This window comes from Lygodium microphyllum, chromosome 21 (genome assembly GCF_053477565.2).
Source record: "Lygodium microphyllum isolate KBCC chromosome 21, Lygodium_microphyllum_v1.1.10, whole genome shotgun sequence".
In the NCBI taxonomy this organism is placed as follows: Eukaryota; Viridiplantae; Streptophyta; class Polypodiopsida; order Schizaeales; family Lygodiaceae; genus Lygodium; species Lygodium microphyllum.
In genome coordinates, this window is record NC_141155.1 from 122,182,272 (window position 1) to 122,201,997 (window position 19,726).

General features: G+C 40.5%; 1 protein-coding gene across 3 annotated transcripts in view; it reads left to right on the forward strand.

Moving 5' to 3' along the window:
- Nucleotides 1-19,726, forward strand: part of LOC148018502 (TATA-binding related factor (TRF) of subunit 20 of Mediator complex) — a 55,529-nt gene that overhangs the window by 24,981 nt on the left and 10,822 nt on the right. For all 3 annotated transcript variants that reach the window (XM_087661962.1, XM_087661960.1, XM_087661961.1), the window contains exons 3-4: nt 16,456-16,634; nt 16,735-16,821. In XM_087661962.1, the coding sequence (XP_087518088.1) occupies nt 16,456-16,634; nt 16,735-16,821 (266 nt within the window). The remainder of the gene's footprint in view (nt 1-16,455; nt 16,635-16,734; nt 16,822-19,726) is intronic.

Consider the following 19,726-nt stretch of genomic DNA (forward strand, 5'->3'; position numbering starts at 1 on the left):
TGTGAGTCTCCACCTCCAATGGAGATTTTTGTGAATCTCCATTGTAAACCCTAATTTATAGTAGAAATTAGGATTTGACCACCTTAGGAAGTGTGCCCAGATTTGAAGGCTTCAAACTTGAATTTTCAAAGTTGAAATCAGTGTATTTTAGGAGGATTCAAGAGGCCAGCCAAGCAGCATTGAATTTGGGGCTAATTTATTTCCTAAGAACAAGGTTGAAGGGCAATCCCTAGCAAATCAAGGGGCAAATTTATTTGAAGACTTGTTGGTTATTTATGATAGCAAGAGGCACTTGGCATTTGATGTAAGTCTAGAAGGGAAGGTTGATATAATCATTAGGACGAGCTGATTTGCACCACATGAAATGCCATATTAGTAGGTTTATCTTGATAGTGCCACATTCACCTAGCAATGCCATGTCAGCAACACAAACTCTATTTTTTTTTTCTTTTTCTTGAGGGTATTTTAAGAGTCCTCATTACAAATAGAAAATTTATTTTGTGAGAATCCATCTCTAGGGTTCTTAAATTGGAGCTAACACTGTAACACTTTTGCATGAGTTCCACTTTAATCACAGACAATGTATAGGGCATAGTGGTGCATGTGGGCATTGCTAAGTGATGATGCCAAAGTCTTAGCTCGTGGATGATTGCTACAAGTTTCTTTTCTTGCATGGATGAATTTCAATTAATTGATGGTCCAATGTGCTTTTGTGCCTCATATGCATGGGAGCGAAGGCAATGAAATCAAAAGTGATCTCACTTATTAGAGAAAAAAACTTATATAAAATATTTAACCACATTTTTGGGGGCTATCAAGACGATAAATAATTTTATGCAAGAAAGTTTAAACTCCGAGTGTTTCCATACACCTTTGTCTCTAACAGTTGCAAATAGATAGGAATTGTGTTTTCAAAAATATCATAGTTGCCAAGGGTTTTTGAAATGGAAGATATGTAATGGGTGTCCTAGGTTCCATAGAGTTTTGTAAAACATCCAAAATGGGTTTCATTCAAGATGATAAAAACTATAAATACTTAAATACTTTGTATAAATGAAGTATGACTCATATGACATAGCAAACACACATTTATGATGATTCATGATTCTATACAATGCAAATGGGCATTCAACATAGTATCACTATTTACATGCATCATGGTTATTTATCCATGACAACATTAACTTCTAATGTAGAAGAAGCCATCAAGAATAGAAGCCATCAATATCTACATGCATCATGGACATAGCGAAATTCCTGCAAAGAATGTCAATATCTATGTTAGTGCGGCAAATGAATATGTACTAAATGTTGACTACAAAACTTCAAACACATTTTTTAGGTTAGGGTTTTTCGCGAAAGTTTAAAATTGGTGTCTCATACGTTTATGAAATGTTCAATATTAAATGAGTTTCCTAACATATGAAACATGTTCTTGGCAGCTATGCACAATACATTATAAATGGAGTATATCATGTGAAACACCATAATATGCGTTCTTACAAGCTCAAGCGAAATCAATGATTCACCAACTACAATAAAGTTACAAAAGTGTAGGTTAGAAAAGGATGTACATCTCAAGAAAGTTAAAAAAGTGTAGGTTAGCCCAAGCATGTAACCAAATGTACATTGTGTAAGGTGGTTACAAATAAATAATTTGGTCAATCACATGGGTGTACCATCCAACTAGATGCAAATTGTCGTAGTCACCATGACATATTTGTGATGACATCAGTCTACTCTGTACTAAGCTAGAAGTTCGAGACCATAGGAGCTTGATTAAACTTGAAGATTGAGCTGGGCATATGATGGTTCCATTGAAATTTAGGCTCAAACCATCCACTAGATAGACCAAATAATCGTGGTCTCAGTGGGGCTCTCTGAAGCTTCATGCTCAGACTTTCTGCATAGTAGATGGAACAATCCGTTAGCATACATGTTATTCTATGTCTTGTACTGTGTACATCTCTTGCTTGTGAGTCTCAATTTGAGTCAAATAGCAACATGGGGAGCTCTATCACTGTCATAGTTTGTCAATCTACTTTTGTATCAGATATCTTCATTACAGCCCCATCAAGTGGAGAATAGGATTTCTAGGCCTTGATCATCTCATCACTAATTCTCTTAGCCTGCTCACATTGTGGACAGCGCAATGCATGACAGATTTTTGCCACAAGGGCATCTTTCATGAGCGTCTAGTTTTGTGTAGGTGGCAGCATATGTTTTTTGCAGGCTTTCTGAAGAAGGATACACATGGCTGATTGGTATAATTGGCAAGATGGGAAGGATAGGGGTCAGACTGTGAGGGCTGCCCAAAGCAATGATCAAGACCAGGAAGACCATTGTTCTTATGAGAGTGTGCAATGGAAGAGAATCATGAATATAGAGAGAAGAGAAGGCTGGCCTGATCTGTGAGATTACATAATGGAAGAGAAACATGAATATAGGGAGAGGAGATAGACAGCAGGAGAGAAGAGAATGAAGTGATAATCTGCATTGAACCTGAATGGAAAGCTGAATACAATGGTGAACTGATCAGTCCTTGCATGCAGCCCAAGCAATCGGTGAGGGCATCGGAGCAGGCTGATGACAATGGTTGCACTGGAGGCGGAGGAATGCCGGAGACAGAGTGTGCTGAATCGGCAGACCAAAAAGATGAATGATCTACCAAGTGGGGGTGGGCTATATATAGCTGACCCCAGCCAAATCTGGCTGACCTGATCAGCCCAAACTGGCTGACTTGACCAGGTCGGACCAGCTGCAGCAGTTGGCACAAAAAACCATGCAGTTGACAGCATTAAATGCTGTTTGACCAAAGTTTGCAAATCCCAAGGCAGATGCCCACAAATTGGCAACAAAAATATGCTACCCAGCTATTGAAAAAGAAATGCATGTGGGTGGTACCAGTGTGAACACAGTCTAGACACATTGAAAAAGAAATGCTCACATCTAGACTAGGCTGAAACAGTCAGAGCTTCTGTGTCTTCATTAGACTCTAATGGAGCTCATAATAGGAGATGATAGACTGACAAAATACAAGTTGACACCCCCTCTCAGATGTTGGGAGTGTTTGAAGACCCAAAACCTCATGTGATGAAGCATAGAAGCTTGAGATAGTGGCTTTGTAAAGAGGTTCCTTGCATTGTCCTCTATGGGAAAGTAGTCCATTGCTATCTTGGAATCCGCAATCCGCTCTTGTACAAAATGGTACTAAACCTGTATGTGCTTTGTGTGAGCATGAAACATACATAGGGTTCTTAGCTAGAGCTAAGGCACTCTAGTTATCCATGTGTGGTTGAGTGGATCCTATTTGTGGAAATCCAATCTCTGCCAACAACCGGTGGAGCCAAATGACTCCTTGAGCGGTAGAACAAAGTGCTCAATACTCTGCCTTTGTAGAATGCCATGGTAGGTTGCTTCTTATTGCTCCATGAGATAGCTTGTGATCTAAGGAAGAAAGCAAAACCTGTAGTGGAGTATCTAGACTCCATGTCATTTGCCCAACTTGAGTCACTCCATCCAATGAGAGTGGCCCTCTCTCCATGCATGATCCCGTAGGATCGAGCCCCTTGTAAATAGTGCAACACGTGCAAGGCGGGTCTCTTGTGAGCTTGAGTAGGAGTCTTCGTAAAATAAAACAGTAATGCCACCACAAAAGAAATGTTTAGCCTAGTATGGATAAGCGAGATTAAAGACCCAACAAGATGCTTGTACCTAGTAGTGTCTGGAAGGGGATCTCTCGTAGTCACCATCTTGGAGTTAGGGTCCGTGGGGCATGAAATGGGCTTACACTTGGCCATACCAAACTCTGAAAGAAGCTTGGAGATATACGTGTTGGAAAATAAAGATGCCATGTGTGAGGTGATAAATCTCAAGGCCAAGGAAGAAGTGAAGGTTCCCAAGGTCCATCATGTCAAACTTTCGTCTCAAAATCTCTGGAGTCCAATCCACTTGTTGTGAGTCACTCTTTGTAATAATCAAGTCATCCACATATAAGCTGACCAAAGCACACTTGTCACCCTCAACCTTACAATAAAGAGTAGGGTCATGATTGGAGTGATGGAACCCACTCGGTAGAAATAACCAATCAATCCGTTGGTACCAAGCTCTAGGAGCTTGCTTTAGGCCATAGAGAGCCTTTCGCAACCTATAGATATGATCCTCCTTCCTTTGCACACGAAAATTAGGAGCTTGATCAACATTAATCTCCTCCTCTAAGATGCTATTCAAGAAGGTAGGCTTTACGTCCATTTGGTAAGCTAGCCATCAGTGATGAGCTACAAGAGCCAAAACAACGCGAATATTAGACATACAAGTTGTAGGTGCAAATGTCCCAGAATAGTCCAAACTTGCAGTCTGTGTAAAACCCTTAGCAACAAGCCTAGTTTTGTGCTTGTCCAAGGTGCCATTAGCCAGGTATTTGGTCTTAAAGACCCACTTCACACTCATCACCTTCCGTTTCTCTAGACACAGAACCAACTTCCAAGTCTGGCTATGCTCAATGGAATTGAGCTTCTCCTACATAGCACATTGCTATACATCCTATGCAATAATAGTGGGCTCATTATCCTGTAAAATATGAGACATAAGGGCATAGTTCACATAGAGTGAACTAACTTGTTGGGCTTGTATCCTGACTGATCTACATGGGCCTATTGGTGTAGTAGGAAAGTGAAAAATACCCGCATTGTGTATAATTTGCCTATATCACCATGGAATAACAATAGGCTCGTCCTGTTGTGATGGAGATTGAGAGGCCTTCGGTGCTTGTAATGCACTTGTTTGGGATAGGGACTCTCCCTCATTGGGTAAAGGTACATCCCCTCATTCGAAGAAGAGGGCAGTCCCTTGGACAACTTGATACCCCTTGATGATACCTTAGGGGATGGGGAAAGAGTAGAAATACTCGATGAAGTAGTAGTAGGAGCCACCATGGGTGGAAGTGGAGCTGAAGGGGAAGGAGGGGAGGGAGGGGAAAGAGTTGCAAACGAAGAAGGGGTGCTAATAGGTAATCTAGAAGGAAGGGGAGGGGTCGATGTTTTGGAGAGGAGGGGGTCGGTTGGTGATGAAGGACCACTTGTTGTAGAAGTATCATCAATCGGATTATTGGAGGCCGCAACCTCATTAAATACCACATCCTTGTTCACCTCAATCTTTCTTTTCTACGGGTCATAGAGCTTGTAGCCCTTTGTGGTCACACTATAACCAATGAAGATAAATTTCTTCGACTTCGGGTCAACTTATCTCATTTCTTCTTGTCCACATGGACATAGACATCACATCCAAAGATGCAAAAATGAGACACGTAAGGCTTTTTCTCAAAGAAAGCCTCATAGAGAGTTGCCTTATAATGCCGAAGTCGGAGACTTGTTGTGGATATGTATTCCCGTAGCAACTGCCTCACCCCAAAGGGAATGAGGAAGACCTTGATGCATCAATATTGAACGAGCCATCGCAAGCACGGTCTTCTTGGCAAACTCCACCTTACCATTCTCAGTTGGTGCGTTGAGATGAGATACTCCATTCGAATCTCGTGCGGTCTTTGCAAAACCTATCAAAAACCTTGGAGCAAAACTCTCCACCATGATTTGCTCTTACACCATGAACCTTGAGAGAATTTGCATTTCAGTAAATATCTTTGAATCACAATAGTTGGAGTCTCACTCTTGTGCTCCAAAAAATATGACTATATGTACTTGCTAAAATCATCAACTATAACCATGATATATTTTTGGTCTTTTTGAATCCCAATGGAGACCATGCCCATAGGTCCACAGAACTCGGTATGTACCAAATCAAGTGGAGTAGTAGCTTTGCAAGAAGCCACCCGTGGATGAGGTTGCCTATGCTGCTTGCCTTGTAAGTAGCTTGGCATAATGTGTGAATTGGGTGCTCGCCGAGGGGGAATTCGAAAGTCCCTTCATTGGCTTCTTCTGAGAAGCCTTTTTGATGAGTCAAAATTTAGGTGCCCAATATGGGCATACCAAACCAACCTAAGCGCATGGAAAGTCCGTGTAGCAAGGGCAGTGAGTTTGTAAAGCCCACCCTCTGAAGTACCTATCCAAAAAATAAAACTTGTAGAAGAATCCTCAATGGTCATAGCATCCTAGGTGAAGATAACATGAGTGTTGGAACCAGCCTTTCTCCTCGGACAGGGTGGTAGATAACCTGATTAAGCACTAATTACAGCAAGCTTAAAATTCATGTAAATTGAAAATGCACACTTTATCACTTTAATCTTGGATATTGAATACCCTATTGGCCCAAAAACTGGTGCTTCTTGTGTTATTTCTTTATCTTATATTACAATTGGAAGAAGTACAATTGAGATCCTTTGGTCTCCTCCACTAATCCAAGTGCCTCTTGCTGTCAAAATTGACTAGCAAGCCTTTAAACCAATTTGCCCCTTGGTTTGCTTGAAGATTGGCCTTCATCTTGTTTCTCGAAAGACAAACTCAGCCCCAAATCTGATGTTGGTTGGTTGGTCTATTGAATCTCCCTAAAATTCCTCAATTTCAGTTGTTAGAATTCAAGTCCTAGGCTCTTAATTTTGAGCACATATCCTGAGGTGGTTGTCAAAACCCTAATTTTTACCTTAAATTAAGGTTTATCATAGAGGTTGACTGAAATCTCTTCTTGTGATGGCTCAAACTGCTAAAAAGTGTTGAGATAACTTGAGAGATAGCTAGGGGATGAGAGAGAATGTTGTAGAGAGAGAAATTTTAGAGTTTCATTGTGAGAAATACTGAAAAACTGTTGCTGCCTTGCTCAAATAGCCATGGAAGTTGTCACCTACAGCTTAGGACCACTAGAAAGAGTGTTGCCTCCTCCTGTATATTGTGAGCTATACAAAAGGACATTGGGCTGCTGTTACTTGCTCTTGGGGGGACTCCAAATTACAGTCACTTACTGTAGGACTGGTCCATGGTGGCTACAAATCACATCAAAAGCATCTCCTTGCTTTCTAATAATCTCCTTCTTTCTCACAATGGTTGGAATAGACTTTCACTAGTGCTTAAAAACGTTTTTCTCACTTGCATGGACAAGTTTTGCCAAGTGGTAGCCTTTTAATCCTATTTTTCAACATTATCTAAATTATTAAATTTATTTTAAAAATTAATTAATAATTATTCTAGTGCTTAAAAAGTTAATTTTACTAGCCAATAATTAAATTGGCTAGGCAAATTGTTTTTCAAGTATCCTTGAGCAGTTATTAGCCCTTAGATGAGCATTAATTCATTAATTGATGCCTAGTCTCTAATGCCACCACCCATTGACTTTAGTGGCCAATAAATTGGTCTAGGCCCAAATCTGACCACCTGGTACCACCTAGTATCTATCAGATATAACTTATTACAACTTTTGCCTTTGACACTCACTACATCCTCGGGATCCTTGGCTTGTTACCATGAAATAACTATCATGTGCAACATGTGCTAAACACATTTTGATTAATAACTTAATCAAATGTTATCAGCAAGATTAAAGCATCTCAAAATTTCACATCCCAATTATAGGCCTTCTTATTGAAATCCCTACATTGGTCCTCAATTGTACGACATTGTGCCAAAAGAAAAGCATATTGCACTGGAATTTCCATAAGGCATCATAGTCATAACAATAGCCATTGTTGTCCAACCATGCCATATGCTCCAAACCTATTGAAAATTTCCAGCCAGTACATACATAATATAAAATGGAAAATTAGTTTAGAACTGTTGCTAGAGACCCATTGGATGCATCCATAACTCATGTTTCTCAATTGTTGTGACTTCAGAACCATAGTAGAGTATATTCTTAGCTTAAACCATGGCTGAAACTATCAATGGTATTTATAACATGCTGCTATTCATGGAACTAGTTATAAACCATTGAAAACTGAGTATCAAGTGATCATAAACTGATCACTTTCTGATCTAAGAACTTATCACAAACTAATTGCAAAACCTGATCGGTAACTAATGCAAAAATTGATGCAAAACTTATCCCAAAGTGACCATAAACGAATCTCAAACTAATAAAAAACTAAGCTAAAACTGATTAGAATTTTTGTCTCAAAATTGAGACAAAAATTCATGCCAAATTGATCATAAGCTGATGTAAAAGTATAGTTTTAGTGCCGGAGTGAAACTCATACTCATTTACATACATCTCATAATGACTAGTACACTGAGTAGTGACCTCATGACAGACATATTGTCAACGCAGTACCTTGGATGCATGCTGAATACATTTGAGATCCACTACATACAAGAGTTGTCCACAACTGGAGGAGTGGAAGTGCTATCTTCTCCTTGAGCATCAGGTAATACTTCAGACCTTCGCTCTGCTGAACCTAATTGAACCCGAACTAAAGTCGGCTGTAGCTGAAAGGCATCTTAGTAAAGTTGCAACAACTGAGGATGGTCTGCCAAGTCATCCTTTTCTATCCATTTTGCATCTATTGATAAAGCAATATTGAAACTAGTGCCACCACCAAAGCAACTTGGCTGCCCCATAATTGTGTGCATGCCTTGCTGTCTAATAAGCATTGGATTGGCACTTCTAAGCTAGCCTTGCATATGCATCAATTGGCCCACTGGCATCATTTGCTTATGCTCACTACCTGCATTTAAAACATCATGTTGTTGTATTGGCTCTTCCTTCTGTGCATCTTGCTGTTCTTAAGCTCTCGAAGATGATTTTCTCTTCTTGCCTTTACTATCCTCCTTTAAGGGGTTCTAAAAGCATATGAACTAAGGATCATTTGCCAATTGCATTAACATTTTAGTGGTTGTCCTTAGCTAATCTATACAATGGTCATTTAATTCCTCTTCCTCTTGTTGGTTATGAGCTTCAAGAGACCTAGAAGGACCCACCTCTTGTCAAATTCCCTCATTCTCAGCTTGCTGCCCATGTTCGGTGCCTTGTCCAAGATCAAGTATTGCATTTTTTCCAACACCTCCTGAATTTTCAGATTGAGAAGCATTATCCCTGTTTGATCGCATCTCACTATCTGAAGACATTCTTGCTGTAATACTCAGCTGAATACTATTTCAGCACTAGAGCAAAGCTTCTAACCTTTAATCAAGTACCTTGGGCCCACCAATTCGAGGGAATGGATGGTAGCCGGGCAATGGAACTATGAAACCATCCTTCTGTTAAATGATGTGGATCTAGGACATGACACAAGCTATGGTGGATCAAAGATGTAAACCAAGTTCATAATGACATGGACAAGTAGAGACAAACTTTTACACAAGTGAATTAGGTTCCAAGATAGATTAGCTTTGACTCATAAACACAATCTTGTGTAGAATCGACAATGACCGACACTTAACTGAAAGTACAAAGCATCATGATATTGTGTTCATTTCATAGTCAAGTACAATGCTTTATAGGCTTTGAGTTGTTCCACTCTCCTCACTGTGCATATGGGATTCAGGACAGCTCCTCTTGGAGCATACATCATTTGTCTATTTCTCAACACCCCCCCTCAAATGATGAGTCTCTACCCTTGCTGGCTTTTGCCCCCCCTACATGTAGACATGGACCAGGAGACTAGCTCTTTGGCAGCCTAGTCAAGTTAAGGCTTGAAACTTTACATTCTTGGTAAGAGTTGTACAAATCAAATTCACTAAGGAAAAGAAAGATCCACTATGGGAAAAACATATGAAAGATACAATGAAAGTTCTTCAAAACAATCTGTCAGAGTTGTTGATGGTAGTGGAAGCATATTCTTCTTCTTCTCTTTCTTCCATGTATTGGTTCTGGTGATGATCACTTTGCAATTGTTGGGCTCTCTTCTTGTGGAAACATTCACTGGCTACATGGCCAGTCTTACCACAATAGTGACATGTAATCCGATCCTTGTTATTGTTGTTGATGAATCCTCGACCTCTTCCTTTAGGTCCAGCAGCTCCTTTGGTGTACAAAAGATTGTCCCTAGATGATGAGACATTGTCTTTTGCATCCTTGGTTTTTACTTTGTCTTTTTCATCGAGTAGTAAGTGCTCAATATCTTTAAGTGTGAGGCTTGGAACATTACTCAAAGTGGACACAAGATTTTCATATGGATCCTTGTTTATACTTGCAAGCAGTACGGGTATTGCTTCATCTTCCTCAATATTCTTTTTAAGAGATGCAAGTTGAGTTTTTAAACTCTTAAACTTATTAATGTGTATGGTCATAGAAGCACTGTCTTTGATATCCAGTTTATAAAACTGCATGAGAAGTTTTACCTTTGAATTCTTTGCTTGAGTACCAAACATTTTATCAAGTTCCTCCCAGGCGGTTTTAGCATTTCTAATGCCAGATATATGATGTAGCACATCATCACTTAATCCCCAAGCAATGATGCCTAGTGCCTTATTATTCATCTTCTTCCATTCTTTGGATTTGAACTGGTCTTCTTCAACGAACCCGTCTTCATCATCTTCCTTCTTGTTATCTGCATCATCTTCAAACAAGTCCCATAAATCCTTTCGCATCAGGTGGTACATGGTCTTTTTCTTCCAGGCATGGAAGCCTTCTCCATTGAACTTTGCTATTTGCTCAAGTTCTTCCATGTTGAGCAGCTCCAATTAACTGAGAAAAGACCAGCAAGGGGGATTTGTGAAGTGTCACAAGTAGGTTAGTGTCAATTGACACTAGTTGAGTATCAATAGATACTATTCTTGAGCTTAGTATTGAATGTCGGTGCTTGATCTTCTTCTTGCTTGTTGATTTGAAGTGTTAATCTTGCTGGGAACTGAGTTCAAACTCAGATAAGAGTGGCAATGTGTGCCCTAAGTTGAAGGGAATGAGAAATTGAAGAAAAAATGAGCTTGCACCTTGATGGCTATGGCTTCTTGGATTAGGGTTTTGACCCAGGCCTGGTTTTTTCCAGATATCTAGAGCTAGAGTTGATCATTTTGAAAACTTTTTTTATGGAAATGTAGCTTACTCCATGCTCTACAAGAACCCCATGATAATCGTCAAGATCGGGTACAGCAGTATGCGCGCAGATCAGCAAAACGTAACCAGGCGCAGTTATGGCAGCGACGTCGAATTTCAGCAATGCCAGGCTTGTAGGTATCCAATGTCAGGCTTAGATGTGATAGGCAGAAGCTCCTTGAGTAGAAGAACAATCCTCCTGAAGAAAGCACACTGAAATATTGCCTGGTTTGAGAGATATGAGAGCTCAAAGTGAGGTATGTCCTGCAGGCCACAAACTGGGGCTATGGCAGCAACTGACAATAGTGACAATGCTGAGGTCCAGATAGCCAAATCTCATGGATTGATGTGATACAGGGAAGCTTTATGAGGTGGAGAACAACTTTCCAGAAGGAAGCTCAGAGAGATTTGGTATGTGGAGTGAGATACAGGAGCTTCAAGATGACAGGGTGCTGCTGGCTATGGCTGCCACAAGGTCCAACTGAGATTTGAAGATGAAACTGAAGATATGAGCTGAATGTGGGCTGGTTAGAGATCACCAGAGATGAAGGGAGACTAGAGATTCAGAGTGTGAGCTGTGCCATGCCCAACTGGGCTTTGATACCATGTTAAATGATGTGGATCTAGGACATGACACAAGCTATGGTGGATCAAAGATGTAAACCAAGTTCATAATGACATGGACAAGTAGAGACAAACTTTTGCACAAGTGAATTAGGTTCCAAGATAGATTAGCTTGGACTCATAATCACAATCTTGTGTAGAATCGACAATGACCGACACTTAACTGAAAGTACAAAGCATCATGATATTGTGTTCATTTCATAGTCAAGTACAATGCTTTATAGGCTTTGAGTTGTTCCACTCTCCTCATTGTGCATATGGGATTCAAGACAGCTCCTCTTGGAGCATACATAATTTGTCTATTTCTCAACATCTTCCTCCTTGGACATGGTGGTAAATAATCTGATTAAGCACTAATTATATCAAGCATAAAATTCACGTAAACTGAAAATGCACACTTTACCACTTTAATCTTCGACATTGGATACCTTGTTGGTCCCAAAATTGACACACTTGGAGTATTTCTTTATCTTATATTACAAATGGAAGGAGTACAACTGAGATCCTTTGATCTCCTCTGCTAATCCAAGTATCTCTTGTTGTCAAAACTGACCAGCAAGCCTCCAAACCAATTTGTTCCTTGGTTTGCTTGGAGATTGGCATTCACCTTATTGCTCGAAAGACAAATTCAGCCCCAAAGTTGATACTAGTTGGCTTGTCTCTTGAATCTCCCTAAAATTTTTCAATTTTAGCTGTTAGAATTTAAGTCCTAGGCCCTCAATTTTGAGCACATATCTCAAGGTGGCTGTCAAAGCCCTAAATTTTGCCCTAAATTAGGTTTTACAACAAAGATTGATTGAAATCTCTTCCTGTGATGGCACAAACTGTTGGAAAACGTCAAGATAACTTGAGAGATGATTGGGGGATGAGAGAGAATGTTGTAGAGGGAGAAATTTTAGAGTTTCATTGTGAGAAATACTGAAAAATTGCTGCCTCCTTGCTTAAACAGCCATGGAAGTTGTCACCTACATCTTAGGACCACTAGAAAGAGTGCTGCCTCCTCTTGTATGTTGTTAGCTACACCAGAAGGACCTTGGGCTATTGTCACCTACTCCTGGGGGGCTCCAAATTGCTGTTACTTACTGTAGGATTGGTTCGTGGTTGTAAATCACATCAGAAGCATCTCCTTGCTCTCTAATAGCCTTCTTCTGTCTCACAATGGCTAGAATAGACTTCCACTAGCGCCTAAAAACGTTTTTCTTACTTGCATGGACAAGTTTTGCCAAGCGGTAGCCTTCTAATTCCATTTTTCAACGTTAGCTTATTAAATTAATTTTGAAAATCAATTTAATAATTATTATAGTGCTCAAAATATTAACTTCACTAGCCAATAATGAAATTGGTAAGGCCAATTTGTCTTCCAATTATTCATGAGCCCTTAGATTTGTATTAATTAATTAATTAATGGCTAGTTTCTAATGTCACCATTGACTTTAGTGACTAATAAATTGATTTAGGTCCAAATCTGACACCTGATACCACCTAGTACTTGTCACACATAACTTATTATAACTTTTGCCTTCGACACTCATTATATCCTCGAGATCCTTGGCTTGTTACCATGAAATAACTGCCATGTCCAACATATGTACTAAACAATCTTGCACATTTTGATCAATAACTTAATCAAATGTTATTAGATAGATTAAAGCATCTCAAAATTTCACGTCTTGGTGACAAGTGCCTAGCTATGTCAAACCATGGATAAGAAGAAGGTTTAAGCCTAAATCCGGTACATAAAGAACTTTGGGGATGAAGCTTATGTATCTGAGACAAGGGGAATATTTCCCACACTGCGAGTGGGTACAAAATAGTTATGACCAATGGTGATAGAATCCCCTCTGGAATGAAGATCTTGAAGCCAATTCCATCGATAGGTCATATGTGAAGAGGCCCCACGATCAATGAGCCATGGCTTCTTCTTAGTGGAAGAATTTGCATGACCGAAGGGAGTAGTTTGACCCGTCAAGTCGATCTTCTTTGGGTAAAGAGGGAAGAACTAGCACATTTATAGAGGGTGCCATCATGGCAATACGAGGGCTTGATGGACAAGCCCTATGTGAGACATGTATAGAAGCAGGAGGAGGAGTAAGCTGCTGTGATCTTCGAGACTTGTCTGAGAGATGTTCCCTTTTGGAATGAGGCTTTGATCTCCATTCTTGGCATTGCTCTTGGCAATGTTCAGACGGGTGAGAACGTACTATCTTTAGAGCAAAAGATAGTTTGCTCATTGGAGTCATCAAACACATTGAATAGGTGGTACTCCATCTGTGTAGTAGACCTGCAATTACACTAGAAAATTTGCATTTTGGTAATTAGATGCCTGGATGGAGGAAAAATCAGTTATAGCCTATAAAGGAAGATTGTAGATGTCACACCCACTTGGTAGAAGGCCCAAAAACAGCAGCAAGATCAAGTTCTTTGCAACAAATCTGCTCTAAACAGCAACCTAGATGTGGTCTTCTCTTGTGGAAGCCTCACTTTGCCCTCAGTTAGGTGATGATACGATGTGAGAGTGCGCAACAGAAGAGAAACATGAATATGGAGAAGAGAGAGGCAGCAAGAGAGAAGAGAATGAAGTGATAATCTGCACTGAATCTGAATGAAAGGCTGAATACAACGGTGGACTGATCAGTCCCTGCACACAGCCCAAGGCATTAGTGAGGGCATTGGATCAGGCTGATTGACGATGGCTACATCGGAGGCAGAGGAATGCTGGAGATGGACTATGTTGAACTTATAGACAAAAAAGATGAATGATCTGCCAGGTAGGGTTGGCACACATGACCGATTTGATCAGTCCAAAACTGGCTGATCTGACCATGTCAGACCAGCTGCAATAGTCAGCCCAAAAAACCATGCATTTGGCAGCATTAAATGCTATTTGACTGGACTGCACAAATCCCAAGGTAGGTGCCCACAAAGTAGCAATGAAAACATGCTACCTAGCTCGTGATTGCATGGTGGACCGCTATCCTAGTGCTACTCGACTGCATGGAGCCATGTCCCGAGCTTGATATTCGGGCTTGCCTATGCAACTTGGTTAGCATAGGAGCCCTCTCCTGAGATCGAGTATGGGCATGTTCCATATATCTGATGGCTGATTCTCTTTTGGTTATTTAGGCTAAGGGGTGTCAGGTCTACCTTTATCTTCATCATCAAATTCATCATGGTTCTCAGCACCATATGGAGATCAACATTAGGCTCCTCTTTCTCCTTCGGCATTGACATCCATTATTCAGAGGAGGCTCCTACCCTTCTTGGTATTCTATAGGTTTTTGGCATTTGTCTTTGACGTTGGTCTCCTTTCCTTGTTGTACCTTCCCTTTGCATTGCATGATCATCATCATCTTTGTAAAAGGGCACTTGGGCAAGTGAACAATTTCCCCATGAGGGACATTGTTCAAGTGGCACTTGCTACATGCACATTCTCATCATGTAGCATTACTCTTTGCATTGCATTGTGCAGAACACCCTTGAGAGGATCCTACGGTGTTTCCACCGGCGGTTTTTTTTACTACCTTATCACCACACCTCCATGCCTCTTCATCCTTTTTCCTTTGTCACCAATACCCACGCATGGTTGGGGTAGCTGCCCTACTGCTAGGAGATGCCAAACATCTGCGTTTTGCACCAAGCTTGTCCAGACTTTCATGTTAGCATTTAGATGGCAGTTCATAGTTTGCGTTTTGTTGTTCTGCAGGCCGCTCTGTGTCAGCACACTCCTCGACAGCTGTTACTCTGCTGTTCTCAGCTCCAGCGATAGTTTCCAGCCGCGAATGGGTGGTACACTACTGTGTTTACCAGATTTCAGCTTCCAGATTGCTGCATTTTGGTCCAGCCTGCTGCCCTTCCACTCTCAGCACTCTTTTCCCCTTGATTGGTGGTTACAACACTTGGGATCTATCTCGGGTGGACTTCACATTTGGACTACTCCCATAGTTCGCTTCCATGAGAGCCACGAGTGGTTGGATAGCTCTGCCCTTGAGCAGCTGTACATTCTTTCCATCATTTACAGCATTGATTCGGTCACTTTAGAGTTCTCTTTCTTCTCTATTTGTGTTTGTGTTTTTGTGTTTTGCATTTATTGCATTATTGTTTGAGCTATTTTTTTTAGTTGTGCTCATACATTTTGTGTTTTTTGAATGCAAATCTTAGCATATCTTCACAGGACGCTATCCAAGTGGCACTTTGTTGCATGCACATTCTCATCAGGTAGCATTCATCGATGCATCTCATTGTGCAAAGCACCCTTGTGTGGATCTTGAGCTATCTCCATGAGTGGTACATACCTCTTCACCCTTCATCATCTACACCCTTGTGGGTGGCTGAGCACACTGTCTGTTGCTGCCTCCTCTTCTACATCCTCATTGTCCATTTCACAAAACAGTCCTGCAGATTAGACAAATTTCTTGGTGGCCAGCCCTAGGTTTGTAATGAAAAAAACAAAATTCAATTCTGTTTATCCATGCCCAAGCTAGCTAGCTTATTTAAAATGGGGTTCTTGCTTATTCCTTGGATCTAATATCTAGTCCAGTTATACTTGGATCTGGCTCTAAATCCAGTCCATTGACCTGGGTCCCAAACAATCACCTGCAAACTATGAGTCCTATCAACCCAAGATCAACGTATAGAACATAGATTATTATTATCAGTCTAGATTCCTATGTCCTACAATAAAACATGTGGAGGATCCTTATTACTAAGCACATATTCCCTTGAAACAAACTTCAAAACATGTACTTACGAAATCAGATATAAGTTTTGCTTGTAATAATATCTAGGTGCACAGTGGGCTTCTTTATTGAACAACATTGGTTCTACTTAGGTTCAGTGAGAGAATCCATTAGAATCTGCAAGTTGCAACGAATATTATTTATAACTTTTGGGCGTATGGCTTGTTTGTTCATGCATCAGATCCATCCATCCCTATTGACTCTACAAAAGACATACTTGGAGTAGCCTTCTCAGATAACCCAGGCAAACACTTCTTCATCCTGCGAGCAGATCATCTGGTTTTAGAGGCTGATTCAAACATCCAGGAAATTATGGAGAAGCTACAAACACACAGGAATCGGCTAACTCTGTTATTTGAGGCAAGAGCAGTTTCTTCTATTAGATTATGTGTCAATTAACAAGTGACCTCAAGTGGCTTTGTTAGAGCTGCAATAATGATCTTTTTTGAAAAATTTGCAGGGCTTTCAGTATCAGTATGGTGACTTCAATATAAAAACAGGCAGGGCGATTTTGAACAATGAAAGCTTTCGTGGGATTGTCATGGAGGTACAGTTTGTTTGATGTTCTTCTCCAGTCAAATAAGATGTTGCATGTTAGATGGGATCTTCTAAAATCTGTTGAGCTTTTCCTGTTTTAATTGAAGGTTTCGAGATTTGATTCTTAGTATTTACACAACTGAACACACTGTGTACACAATGAACCTGCCATCAACAACATTTTATTGACATCCTGTAGTTATGCTGCTTCAAAGAATATCCTGATTTGTTGATAGGGATACTAAGGTTGACTGCTTAACTCATTAGGAATCTCTCAGATAGGGCTCTATATAACATGTATGATAACAAGGGGACCATCAGATCCCTTGCATGTGATTAATGCTGAGCTGGCCATGGCCCTATGCTTTGCTGTGTGTAATTGATTAATGGCTCCTATTACCATAGCTGCACGAAAGGAAGGTGAAATTGTGGCATAGGGACGGGGTTGTGATGGGGGATGGGGCTGTCACAGCGGATGGCCAAAAGCAAGGGAGGGGATGGGGAGATGAAAAGAGTGTTCAAAAAATGCATTTTATACTAAAACACCAAATTTGCAAAAAAAAACCTTCAAAATTGAGAAATGTGGATAAATATATCATCAACTTTTGTATATATGTGTGTGCGTGTGCATATGTCCCATGACTCCATTGTAACATGATTTTGTGACAAAGGTGAGTGTGATTTATGTGTCTAATTTGGGCTGTTTGAAATTAAAATTTTGGGTTGAGTTTGTGACATGTGTATGTTTGTATGTATGAAAGGAAAAAGAAAAATTCTATGCCAAAAATGCCTGAAAACTCAATGAAACATGCATGCATGTGTGAAAATGAGGATGAAAAATGGTACATTAAAATCACACAAAAACTTAAGGAAAAGTGCCATTTTTTTGGGGAAGAACAATTTATATTAAAACAAGCCATCCTTGGCTATTTAAAACAAGGGGACAAGGGAATGATTGTGAGTGGCAGTACAAGGGACATCCTTTGGTTTGGGGATGTGTGACATTAATGTCACAGGATGTGTTATAACATCAATGCCCACATAAATTTGCAACTCGCATACATGACATGACACAAGGTGATGACTTGGAGGGCTTCAAAAGGTATACGGCTAAGCAAATAGATTGCCATGAAAATGAACCCTATCTTAAAGGAGTGATAAAGCTCTTTCCTATACAACATGGAGAAGACTATCACCACAACAGTTTATTTCTCTTGCTCAACAACCCCATTCAGAGAAGGATGTAAGGAAATGAGCCTTGGGTTCCTGGGCAACTGGTGGACTCGGCTTATGACCATACACGAAGAAGAATGGGCTAGCATCCAATATTTAAAAGCAAAGTACCATCATAAGCAAAATCAATTTGGTCTAGAAATGTGAAACTCCAATAGATTTATAATGAGAGACACATGCTCAGCACATATTCTCCAAGCTTTGATTACTCTGGCTGTAAATTCCTTGCCTCCGGGCCCTACTTTAATGATCAGCGTGACTCGGAATAGATTTTCGGGAGCCCTTGTTACTAGTGCAAGGCGGAAACCTGGTGGAAATAAAGTGCATCCTTACGGATTGTGAATATTGTCCCTTTTGAACAAGACTTGTAACTCTGATAATTTGCTAATACTAAGTACTTCCAGGGAAACTGTTCGAATTTGTTTTCGTGTCAATGCCATAAGATTACGTGAACGAATCCTGTCCTCTAAAAAGGTTAATTAAGGCAGCTGTTTTTACATGTCACACTTAAAAGTGATAGGACTAATTAGACAACTAAAGTATGCTAAGTGAGGGAAGCGGGAGGGCGGAACTCCCGACGGGTGTGTTCTACAGCAGGGTGGTCCCAGAGAATTGGGAGGCTTCTCACAAGGTTTTACTGACGATCCACGCTTAGAAATTGTTAGGCTTGAACCCTAACTCATGCTGTTTTAGGGGACCGGAATGTGACTATGCCTTATGGACAGAGAGGTGGAGTGCCGCATCCCTCTCGTTTCCCATTCTCTTTGAACCAAGTGTGGCATGGGTCTGCTTCGGCTTGGTTATCTCTGTGCAAAGTAGGATGCCCAAAACCGACGCTAGAAAGCTGTCAGGAGACCTTGATCACTAGGGACTCAAGTTCAGGTCGATCCTAGTGGGTTTGGCCGTAAACATTCCATTGCGAAGCGGACACGAGAAACCCTAGGCGACAAACCCCGTGGCATTCCATGAGAGTGCCGGGCGGTGTCGCTTAGACTAGTCTCTCGACGGACCGCTAAAAACGTGCTTGGACAACCGATAGGCGGGCACGTTACATAACTATGTATGTAAAATTGCAGGCATTGGTAGTGTGAAACCGGAATTTCAACATGGCTCTGTTTATTTTGCATAATGTGAGACATGTACGTTAGCTCAAGAAGAGCTTGATAAGCACAGGGCAACTAGATGATGAAGGCTATCACACCACCTTTGGGGATAGCAAATGGAAAATCTGTAAGGGCTCCCGCATTGTTGCCAAGGGGTCCAAAAGTGATACATTGTATCCTTTGCATGTATCTAGTGTGAGTGACCATGTTGTCGCCATAACTGAGCAGCCAACTATTTCTTTGTGGTATAGCCGGTTGGGACACATGAGTCAATTTAGAATGAAAGTGCTCTCTCGTTTGGGTTATTTGCCATCTTTGAGGTATGTTGATTTTGAACAATGTGATCATTGTATTTATAGTAAACATGCTAAATGTGACAATGTCACAGGCTAATTCATCAATCAATTCATACTTGGGATTCAAGATTCAATGCCTCAATACTTGAGTATTATGGTTCATTCAATCAATGCTGAGATTGAAGCTCAATGCAAGAGTACTCTACTTAACTTCTCCTTTAGCAATAGGAAATGCAACAACAATTGAATGAGAAATTGGAGAGATTAAAGAAGAATAATAGAA